This window comes from Orycteropus afer, unplaced genomic scaffold (genome assembly GCF_000298275.1).
Source record: "Orycteropus afer afer isolate SDZICR_OR568_19922 unplaced genomic scaffold, OryAfe1.0 scaffold00174, whole genome shotgun sequence".
Lineage (NCBI taxonomy): Eukaryota > Metazoa > Chordata > Mammalia > Tubulidentata > Orycteropodidae > Orycteropus > Orycteropus afer.
The window spans coordinates 6,055,681-6,066,945 of NW_006921761.1; the positions used below are offsets into that span (position 1 = coordinate 6,055,681).

The 11,265-nt window shown below is 61.9% G+C and overlaps 2 protein-coding genes across 2 annotated transcripts in view; one reads left to right on the forward strand and one right to left on the reverse strand.

Annotated features, from left to right (window-relative positions):
* Positions 1-2,146, forward strand: part of MAN1B1 (mannosidase alpha class 1B member 1) — a 24,312-nt gene extending 22,166 nt beyond the window's left edge. The window contains 4 exon segments of the mRNA XM_007946955.2: positions 669-789; positions 1,132-1,329; positions 1,398-1,529; positions 1,943-2,146. Of these exon segments, the coding sequence (XP_007945146.2) occupies positions 669-789; positions 1,132-1,329; positions 1,398-1,529; positions 1,943-2,146 (655 nt within the window).
* A 1,885-nt stretch (positions 2,147-4,031) lies between these two features.
* On the reverse strand, positions 4,032-8,243 carry DPP7 (dipeptidyl peptidase 7). The gene is made up of 13 exons (XM_007947067.1): positions 7,877-8,243; positions 7,687-7,800; positions 7,416-7,555; positions 7,178-7,341; positions 6,520-6,655; positions 6,308-6,389; positions 5,863-6,026; positions 5,673-5,733; positions 5,274-5,392; positions 5,047-5,203; positions 4,817-4,881; positions 4,340-4,410; positions 4,032-4,191 (listed from the first exon to the last, which is right to left on the reverse strand). Exons 1-13 carry the CDS (start codon positions 8,241-8,243, stop codon positions 4,032-4,034), a joined length of 1,800 nt encoding a protein of 599 aa, XP_007945258.1.
* Between the last annotated feature and the right edge of the window lie 3,022 nt (positions 8,244-11,265).

Sequence of the window (11,265 nt, forward strand, 5' to 3'; positions counted from 1 at the left end):
GCCACGGGCCCCAGAGGCTGTCCACACGCTGTGGAGGGGCGCTCACACTGGCTCCTGCCACGGGCCCCAGAGGCTGTCCACACGCTGTGGAGGGGTGCTCACACTGGCTCCTGCCACGGGCCCTACAGGCTGTCCACATGCTACGGAGGGGCGCCCACCCACCTTGCTGTGGTTGGACAGGATGGATTTTTCTCCAGAGCACAGCACAGCTTAGCTCTTGTAAGGGATCGTTGGTCACTGACGTCTCAGACCTGGGGTAGCCATTGTTGATCCTTGTGGACATCTGGGGTGGCCCTGCTGGAAGCCCCAGCATGGTTCATGGGGAGCATCACCCAGGCATGGCAGCAGCCAGACCTCTGCAATGTTGGCAGCATGGCCATCCCAGGTCTGTGGAGCCTGACATACCCGGGGTGGAGGCATCCAGGGACTGTGGATAGGAGACAGGTCCTCTGGGCTCAGGACAGGCATGTCTCAGGCCAAGCTAACTGTCAGGACCGCTTGTGACTGAGGACCCTGTTCTGGGGAGCAGGAAGCACTGCCCCTCAATCCACCCTTCCCAAGAAGACTCCCCCCAGGCCAGGATACTCAGTGTCTGTTCCCTTGGGACTCAGGTGGGGGTGGGGGCTGGGCCTCTTGTCTGAGGGGAACGGTGCGGCGCTCACCCACAGGCTGCTGGAGGACTATGTGGAGGCCATCGAGGGTGTGAAGAGGCACCTGCTGAGGCGTTCGGAACCCAGCAAGCTCACTTTTGTTGGGGAGCTGGCCCACGGCCGCTTTAGTGCTAAGATGGTGAGTGCTGACCAATATCTGGGCTCTAGGATGCTGTCCATGCGAGGGCCTGTCTCACTGCTCTGAGTCTCATGGAGGCAGGGCCATCCTGGTTCCATATTTGAGCCTGTCCCAGCACAGGGCCGACGGCGGAGGTCCGGGGTGCTGGGGGCGGGCACATGATGAGAACTGGTCGGGAGGCTCTGCCGCAGTGGCCGCTGCTCCTGTCCCTCTCCTGCCATGACCTCCAGCTGACAGCTGACAGTGGGGTGGACTCTGCACCTGGCCTCCTGCTGGCTCTTCTGCACACCTCACCCACCCACTCACCAAGGTGGCAGAGGTGAGGGACCCTCTGGTTTCCAGGACCACCTGGTATGCTTCCTGCCAGGGACACTGGCTCTGGGGGCCCACCATGGGCTACCAGCTGAGCACATGGACCTGGCCAAGGCACTGATGGAAACCTGCTACCAGATGAACCGCCAGATGGAGACGGGGCTCAGCCCGGAGATTGCCCACTTCAACATGGTCCCCCAGGAGGGCCACAAGGACGTGGAGGTCAAGGTGAGCGTTGGTGGGCCCGGGGGCAGCCTGCACACCAGGGGCCTTGCTAAGCCCGCGCTTCCCTGCAGCCGGCGGACAGGCACAACCTGCTGCGGCCAGAGACAGTGGAGAGTCTGTTCTACCTGTACCGCTGCACGGGGGACAGCAAGTACCAGGACTGGGGCTGGGAGCTCCTGCAGAGCTTCAACGCCTACACACGGGTGAGGCTGCCTGCCGTCCTCGGGCCGTCCGGTCACCGTGCCGCAGGGACAGCTGAGACTCTAGGACATCTTCTCATGGGCGGGGGATGCACACTTGTGGGGGGTGCACTGGGGTTGGATGCTTGAGGGGATGGACCGTCACAGGGGTAGATGCTTGGAACGGACCCTCACGGTGTCATGGTGGGGCCTTACACTGTCCACTGAGATCCAAGGCCCCGGGGGGTGCTCACGGAGTGGGGACACTCGGGGTGGATGGTCATCAGGGGGACGCTTATGGTGGGGGACACTCACGAGTGGTGGGTGCTCAAGGGTGTTTGAGTCTTTGCAGGGGGTTGGCATTTCCAGGGGCTCAGCCTGGGCTGGGGGTGGGGCGTGCCTTGGTGCCTGGTGACCCAGCCGTGGGATCTGTGCAGGTCCCCACAGGTGGCTACTCCTCCATCAACAACGTCCAGGATTCCCAGAAGCCAGACCCAAGGGACAAAATGGAGAGCTTCTTTCTGGGAGAAACGCTCAAGTACCTGTTCCTTCTCTTCTCCGATGACACAGACCTGCTCAGCCTGGACACCTATGTGTTCAACACTGAGGCCCACCCCCTGCCCATCTGGACTCCCACTTAGGGCCTGGGGACCCAGGCAGGAGCAGTGGTTGGAGGCCACCGGGGTCTGACATCTGGAGCAGCCCTGGGAAGATCCACATCCTTGACCTTGGCCGTGGGTCTCCTATTGGCCCTGCTGGCCGGTGGGCTCCAGCTCAGTCTGGGACATAGCCGGTGAGCCTGCCTCAAGGCAGCTGGCTGCTGATTCCTCTGTGCCTCCTAGTCAGGGGTCATCAGGGCCGTGGAAGAATAGACATCAGGTGTGCAATCCTGGTGGCCTAGCCACCGGGACCCCTTCCTCTGTCCTGAGGCCCACTCAAATCAAGACTTGTGGTTCTGGGGCCAGATCTTCCCACCTGTGCTGGGCCCGGGCCGCTGTGTCCTGTTCAAAGAGGAACTGAGTGCCTGGCCCAGGGGTCTTGGGGGCGGGAGTGGCAGTGGCACCCCGTGGGGACATCGGGCTTAGGGCTGGTGCTCGTGTTTGCACGTTGGACTCAGGGATCCCCGCCGCCCTACAGGGCTCAGAGGGCTGGATGTCACGTTCATCCTGCTCCCAGCTGCCCAGTACAGCGGGGCTTTTAAAACGGATAGAAATGGACTTGCTCCCATGGGGCCGACACGTGGTGCCTGGTCCTGTGACGCGTGTGGGTCGCTGGAGGGGAAGGGAAGTGGCTGTGTGGGCCTTGCACCGTCTACTGGGACCCAGGGGCTGGCAGCAGCTACCCGCTCCCTTTTGGGCCCTGTGCCTGGGTGGGCAGGTGGCCTGCTGGGTCTGTCTGCCCTGGTAGTGGGTGCAGCCTCCTGTTCTAACCTGTATCCCCTCCCTGCCAGCCGAAGACCCCTCTAGGCATCCTGGCTCTGCCGCCTCCTGTCCCCCAGCCCCATGTGCAACATAGAATCCACTCACTCACACAGGGTACTGTTCCTGGCTCTGCTGTGGTCTGAGGGGTGTCCTGGACATGCCCCTCTCTGTCCCCAGTTTTCAGGGCAGAGGCAGCCCACGGTGCCTGCAGCCCTGCTCTGGGCACTTTCTCTCCTGACCCGTGTGTGCCGTCCCAGGAGGGTGCATGGGCTCTGCTGTGGCCCTTGTCCCCATGAAGGCCAGAAGTGGGGATCAAGGTGGCAGTGGGCAGGGAGGCCTTGTTACCCCGACTTCAGGATCTCAGTGGGGTCTGGAGGTGGTGCCTGTGGCTGCTATCCTGAGAATAGCACAAGTCTCCACCTCACGGGCCACAGCAAGGACCAGGGTCCTGGGGGCCATGCTGCCAGGACAGCAGTCTCCCCGGGGGGCTCTGTTCGCGCGAACAGGCCAGGCCAGACCTGGGGTTGCCCCTGCGACACAGGCGTGGTCGCAGTCAAGCAGCTTCCTGCACAGAAGCAGGGCCTTACTGGCAATGGCGGCATCTTTGCCGTCCTGTCACCAAATAGAGTTGCAAATTGTTTTATTAAATGTGTCGCTTATTTTAAGAGACCGAGATGTTTTCATTTCCTTTGGACAGCACTCCCTCTTAGCACCCCTTCCCCACACGGCAAGGAGGGCTGAGTAGAGAAGGCTGAAACAGGCACCTGCTCAGGTTCTGCCCTGATAGCCCGAGGACCCTCAGCCATGGGGGCTGGTGTCTGCACCCGGGGGGGGGGGGGGCTCGTCCACAGTTAAGGGTTTTAATGAGGGTCCCCCTCCTCCTGGGCCTGGAACAGTGGCTGTGACACGACCCTCCCAGAGAGAACAAGCCACTCCTGACCAGACTACTGGACACTTTATTCAGCTCCAGCCGCCACAGGTTACAAGATTTTATCAGCCCGTGGTGGGAGGGCCCAGCCGAGGCTCACCGTGTGGGGTCTTCTGGTGGTAGAACCTGAGACCCCTCCCCTTTCAAGTTGTCCGCTCTCCTCCCTTGGGGACAGGACTAGAAGAGGGGCTGTCCCCCAGCCCCTGAGCCCTGTGGGGCCAACTGTGGCTGAGCAGGGTGCTGCTCCCCCCTGGCTGCTTTCACCCACTCGTGGATGAGGGTGGCCTCAAGCTTCCGAGCTTCTGTGACTGACACGGGGTCTGCTGGGTTGGACCCCCTGAGGAGCAAGCACCAGGCATGGGCTGTGAGGATGAGTGTGGTGAGCCCCTAGCCCCACCTGCACCCAGCCGGAAGAGAAGGGAACCTCACAGAGCACCCCACCCCCACCCCCCAGGAAATCCCCCAGTGGCAGGGCTGGGCCGCACCTGAGGTCTAGATGGTGGGCTCCCCCCTGGATGGTGACAGCTATGACAGATTTGCTCAGGTTGCTCCGTATCTGTTGTCAGTGAGGGAAACACTTCATCAGGGTGTCCCCACTGTAGAGCTTTGAACCACACCAAACAGCTCATGAGGTGCAGCCAAAGCAGTAACTTGAGTCGTGTAGCTTTGAACACTCAAGTAGAAATGGGAAGGTGCAGGTTAATAAGGCAGATACCCAGGTAAGTCAGGAAACCAAACAAGAACCATAAAAGGAGAGGAGAAAACAGCAAAAATAAATCCAGCAGACAACTAAGGTGTGATAGGAAAGGCCAGCAAATCAGAACGGTTCCTGTAAAGCAGCTGGAGCTCTGGCAGCACCAGCCAGGAAAGCCCTGTGTGGTAACAAGACTGAAGGGGCCACAGTTGCAGACAGCAGAGGTGGGAGCCCACCAAGACCCACTAGACAGACTCTGACCACTCACCCCACCCCCTGCCCAGGGGTCCAGGTCACCATTGGAGAAGATGATGTTACTGGCAGCTTTGAGGTCTGAAAGGGACACAGCAGGGGTGGTGAGGGACCAGCAGGACCTCCAAAACTGATGACGCATGGAGACACTCAGGGATAGGAGTGGGCATCTGGCCCTCAAGGTCACTGGCCAAGACAGGGCTGAGCCAAGGCAGAGGGAGGGATCCTACCCCACCCTGACCATGCCTGTCCCCCAGAAGTTGGTCCTCAGCCAGTCCCTCCGGGGCCACACGCCCCACGTGTCCTCGCAGTACTGCTGGCGAAGTGCCTCTGTGAACTCGAGCTCAGGAAACATGTCTGTCACGTTGTTGCTGGCGAAGGTGAGGTTGATCTCGGTGCAGGCCTGCAGGCACACCCCCCTGCTGGTCAGGCCGGGCAGGGTGGCCCGCTCCACAGCCACCCCACCTCCATACCTGATAGTCCCAGGCCTCCGAGTCGCTGCCAGAGCCACAGCCGGTGGGGTCGGCACAGCTGCGGTATTGCTGGTAGATGTCGTAACAAGGCTCAGTCCCCGAGGAGTTGTACAGCAGCCCTGGAGGGACACACAGGGCCCCTCTGAAGGTCATGCCCGATGGGGGATGGCATCTATGAGCCTGAGGCAGGCCGGCTGCCCACCCCTGTTCCTGCTCCTTTCGTGTCTGGGGACCCCAGAGGCCTTGAGTAGCACCCCTTCATGCTGGGCCTGGGGACAGTGGAGAGGTCTGCTCCCCACCCCCGCAGTCATCTTGGTCTTCACCCTGATTCTGCCCCCCAACCCTCTGCTGTGAGAAGCCGCAGCCTCCCGCTCCCCCCCGTGGCCAGATGAGACATACCCACCAGCGCACGAAGCCCTGGGATCCGCCGGTTCTCACTCAGCAGCCGGTCGCAGCCGGCCTAGGGGGAAGGGGCTCCTGAGGGGCGGCCCACTCTCAGCCACAGCCCCTCCTCACCCCAGACGCCCCTCCTTCCGTCCCTCCTCAGCCAGGCCCCCACTGTCCGCCCACTGCAAGGATGGGCCCTCACTCTGACAGGGTTGGCTGGGAGTGGGCCCAGGAAGGCCGTGGGGTATGGGTAATCCATCATGGCCAGCACGGTGAAAGCGTTTCGGGCAAACTCAAACAGCTGCGTCAGGTCCTTGCCCAAGAGCAGCTGGCAGGTGCCAAACTCCCGACTGACAGTGTCGTAGTCTGTGGGGAAGGAGCAGGAACCAGCCTGGGGGGCCTGGAGGGCCATGAGGTGGGGGCAGCAGGAGGGCAGATGGCAGGGAGGGCAACAGCAGGCAGAGAACCGGCCTGAGGGGGCAGGGGAGGGCATGGGCAGCAGGTAGGGGGTGGCCGGCGGGGCGGGGGGCAGGCCGGAGGGGAGCAGGCCGGCAGGATGTGGGAGGCTGTAGGGAGTGAGGTGGGCGGCCGGCATAGGAGGGGGTGGCTGGCTGGGGGAGGCCAACGGGGGGGCGGGTGGCCCTTACCTTTTTTGAGGAATAAGTCCTTGATCTGCTGGAAGGCATCCCGCACACCCTGAACACACTTGGGACTCTGGCCCTCAAAATCCTAGAGAATGGGAACCGGCTGTCGCCACTCCACAGCCCCCCGCCCCTCCAGTCCCTGATCCCCACGGCCCCTGCCTCTTTGCTCCCAGACCCCCACAGCCCCCCACCCCTCACCCAGCCCCAGGACTCACTGCAGTAACATCTCGGAAGAACTGGTAGGAGTCCCCAAGGCCCGCAACAGAGACAATGGGTGCACTGGCTGCCAGGGCCCCCGCCACCAGGTGGGGGTACTTCATCCGCATGTAGGCGCTCAGCAGCCCCCCGTAACTGGGGGGGACAGGGTCATGGCAGCCGGCCCACCTCCACAGCACCTCCCTACAGGCCCAAGTGGCTCCAGGGCCAGTCCTGCCCCCCACACCCATGCCCGACTTTCTCTCCTCAGAGGCCCATGGGTGCCCTCAAGGAGGACCCAGAACTTTCTGAGACCCACAAGCACCCGGAGAACCCCATGAAAGCCAATCAGTGCTGGGCACAGCTGCATTGAGAGAGGGTCTCCCCACTAGTTTGCCTGGGATACGAGGGCCATGGGGGAAAGGCAAGGTGGGCTGCCAGGAGGAAGGGGCCTCAGCCTGGGGAGTTGGGTAGAGGGAAGGTGGCGGAACCGAGGATGCAGAGAACAGAACGGCCCCCATGGCACGGGCTGAGGCTGTACCGAGCCTGGGGGGACAGAGACGGGGCAGGCGGAATGCTCCGCGGGTCAGCTGGGACCCGGACCCGTGCGTGGGCAGCAGGCGGACGGTGCTCTCCGGCGCGTCCCCGAGGGCCCTTGCCCGCGCGCCCGGGGCCCACCTGCCGCCGAAGGCGATGGCCGGGGCGTCCAGGGCCCCGAAGCGCGCCCGCAGCGCCTGCAGCAGCACCGCGAAGTCAGCCAGGGCCTGCTCCACCGTCAGCAGCTCCGTGCGCCCGCGCTGCGTGGACTGCGCCCCGAACGGCAGCGACTTCCCGTAGTACCGCTGTGGCCGACAGGGCAGGCGCTGACTCGCACCCCGCCTGCCCCGGGCACCTCCCGCGGGGGCCCGATACCCACGTGCTCCGCGAAGACCACCAGGGCCGCCTCCCGGGCCGCCAGCTCCAGGATGAAGCCCGAGTTGTTGGCGAAGGACCACACGTCTCCCTCGTTCCCGGTGTAGAAAAATATGGGCCCCTCGTGTCTCTCCCAGAACTTCTCTGCGGAGCCGAGGCGGCAGGGGTCGGCCCGCGGGCTCTGCCCAGAATCTCCCAGCCGCAGGCCCGCGCGGCCCCCCCGGGTCCCCCCGCGGTCCCCGCTGCCCCACGGCCCGGCGCGGGGCTGGACCCACCGGACCACAGGAAGCGCTGGCGGAACGTCTTGCGGCCGAACCTCTCGAAGTTGAAGTGGTCCAGCAGCTGGACGAAGTAGCCCTCCCGGAAGCCGGGGTCTGCGACCCTGTGGGCTGTGGGGGGACAGTGAGGCGGGGAGACGCCGCGGCGGCAGGGCCGGGGTCCGCGCCACACGCACCCCGGCCTCACCCTGGGCCGCGGGACCGCGCGCCTCCAGCGCCAGCAGCAGGGCCAGGGCCCAGGACAGGGCCGCCCCGGCGCGCAGCTCGGGCCTCATGGCTGGTTGCGGTGCCGGAGGACGCGAGTCACGTGGCGGGTCACGTGGCGGGAGGGCCCACGTGACGCGCCGGGCGGGGCCGGCGCTTCTCTGCCCCGAGGCTGTGGGCGGGCGGTCCCGGAGGTTCCGGGCTCCGGGAGGACCCGTGCGGCGGGTCCTGGCGTTCCCCTGGAGAGGGCGCTGGGCCACCGCGGCCGGCCTTGACCCCGGGCTGGGCGGGGAGGGGCCTTGTCTTCGCAGCGACTGCTCTGGGGGGGGTCCTGGGGAGCCAGGCCTCATCCTGGGCCCGGCCTTCCTCCTGCTGTGGGTGCTGGGCGCCGGGAATAACCAGACACCCCGCCGTCCCCGTGGAGCTGACGCCGGACCGGGGGCGCGTCCCCAACACGCACACAACCCAGACGGACGGCCCTGTGTGCCGCCCTCCGCGTGCTGCCACCCGGGGTCCCATCTGTGTCCCCACAGCCAAGCCGGCTCCGTCGGCGCAGAGCCCTAGGGGTACTGCTGCTTCCGAAGGCAGGGTCAGAAGCTGCAGGGAGGGGCCGTAGGGACTGCCAAGGGGGAAGGCAAGGGACCTCCGGGAGGTGGGGTGGCAGGGGCTAACCCTAACTGGAGTAGCTGCAGCAGGTAGGCGAGACTGGGGGCCCTCCGAGCTGGGCTGGGAGTTGGGGCTTTGCCCCTGGCCGGTTTGGGTAGGGCAGGGAGGTGGCCCGCCAGCCACGGAGCCCGGGGGTCTCCAGGTGGCTAATCCGCACGACTGCCGTGGCCTTGAAGCTCCCCAGACACCCCGCACGTCTTGTGCCCAGAGAGTTCACCCTTAGGACCACAACTCCTGGCCAGAGAAAGGAAAGGGGACCCCAAGGCTGAGCAGAGGGGGCTGCTGCATGGGCCACACTGGCTCTGAGGTGCCCCTTCCAGTGAGGGCACACCTTGGAGAGGACGATTATCACCCCTCCTGCAAGACACACAGGACAGTGTGCAGAGGCTCCCAGGGAGGAACACAGGCTGGGAGCCACATCTGTCACTCTGCCTCTGCCAGGCACTGTGTCCCAAAAGCAGACGGAGGCGACTGGGACCCTGGGGTGGGGGGCCCTTTGTGGGGCTCCAGCAACAAGAGAAGCAGGTGGCCGCATCTGCAGAGCCAGGCCCAGCTGTGGGGCTGCTGGGAGCTAGGAGGAGCTCCCGCTGAGTCTCCCAGAGGGAGAGGGGCTTGGGCTCCTGTGCTCCCGGGCCTGTCATGCTGCTCCCGTGGTTCCCGGCAGAGCACTGGTTCCAGGCCTCTAGCTGTAGAAGAGAGGGAGGGGACCGCAGCTCCACTGGGGCCCCTTCCCCTGCCTCTCCCTCCCCTCACCCTGTATTCCTCCCATTCCTCCTCCTCTCTACCCACTGCCCCTACAGGGCCTCTTTTACCAAGAAACAGAGGCCCTCAAGGGAGGACCTAGAGGGCAAAGGAGGCACCATTTCCCTAGTGTCCAGCCAGGGCCTGGGGTCCAGGGACAGCATGGCTACCTCTAAGCACCACAGTGACGTGGGTCATCCAGGATTGGGCCCATTACCCCAGGACTAGAGTGAGCCAAGGGGTTCTGGGGAAAGAAGTAGGGAGCCAAGTCCACCAGGCATAGGGACCCTCATAGACCTTGTCTTAGACGCTCATGGAAAGTGTTGGAGTGGGACCTGGGCATGGCCAGCTAAGCTCCTGCTGGGGAAGAGGGCACTGAGCCAGGCCCAGAGCAGGCAGGGAGAGGTCATGGCCACAGCCTGGCCTGTCTACAGAGGAAGGGAAAGTCACCCTGTCCTCACTCCCAAGATTGTCACTGGCCAATGTGACCCCCAACTCTTTCCCAGCCTGGGCTGAAATCCTGAGCTCAAACACAGCTATCATTAATATTATTATTAATAATATTATTGTGGTGAAGAGTTGACTTAACCCAAAGAGAGGACTGAGCTCTTCACCAAGCTCCTGAGAGGTGATCTTTAAGGTCTTGGTTGGTCTGGGGGCCTTAGGCTACCCAGACAGTATCCATGTGAAACAGAGTCAGGGCTCGGACCCACACCAGCCATATGATTCAGGGTGGGAGATTTGGGTCCTGTGGATAGAGCAGGAGTGGTGAGGCAGTGGGCAGGACTCTTGTGGCAGAAGACACTCCAAGCACAGCCTGGAGACTCAGATCCACCACGTGGGCAGCCAGTCAGTCAGTCAGTCAGTCAGTCATGCCCATGTAATGGAGCTTCAGTAACAACTGCAATCGGAGGCTGCAGTGAACTTCCCTGGTTGACAATGTGGGTACCGTCACACACTGATTCTGAAAAAATAATATCCCGACTTCATGGGGAGAGGACAATGGGAACTCCACTTCTCATGCTTCTTCTGGACTATTTCCTTTTTGTTTTTTCTGTTGGCCAATTTTAATCTGCATCCTTTCCCTCAATGAACCGTAACTATGACTATGAACTAGTTTTCAACGAGTTCTGTGTCTTTTTTTTAAGATTGAACCTGAGGCAGTCTTGGGCATCCTTGAACTTGCAGCTGGTGTCAGAAGTGAGGGGAATTTTGGGTTCTCCCTAATCTTATCAGCCAATAAAAGTGTGTGGGTCACAATCAGTGATCTGATCTGCAGTCAGACGGGATGGCACATGACCGGGCAGCACTTAGTTCCACTGTGATGAGGTCACCATGACGTGGGGGCCAACAGCAGCAACAACAACGGAGCACTGCTCTCACTGAAGTGTGCTTTGGAAGAGGAAGGATGAGAGGGCAGAGGATGACAAACATTTGATTTCAAGGTGTCAGCAGGGTCACCCTAGGAATGAGACTGCAGCCATGCTGCCTTCAGTAACCAGAGCTAAAAAATTACAAACATAATTTAGAAAGGATGGCACTGACTCCTAGGGATGTGACTCACTGGACACAGGAGAAAATGCAACATAACAAGAAACAAGCTAGATATACGGTCCCTTGGTTATTGTTATCTGTAGCTGCCAAGACAAATGTGAAGGAGAATGCTGGGGTGGTTCCTAATACTCAGCCAAGCTTGGATCCTGCTGCTCTGAGCTACAACTGCTAGCCTCAGAGCCCCAGCCAACAGGCAAAATTAAAATAATGGTTGAAGTGTTCAAGACGGTTTCACTGGAGAATTCTACAAAACACTCAATCCTACTCAAACTATTCTAAAACATAGAAAAGAATGGAATCTTCCCTAACTCATTTTATGAAGCAAGAATAACCTTGATACCAAAACCAGGCAAAGACATCACTCAAAAGGAAAACTACAGACCAATATCCTTCATGAATATAGACGCAAAA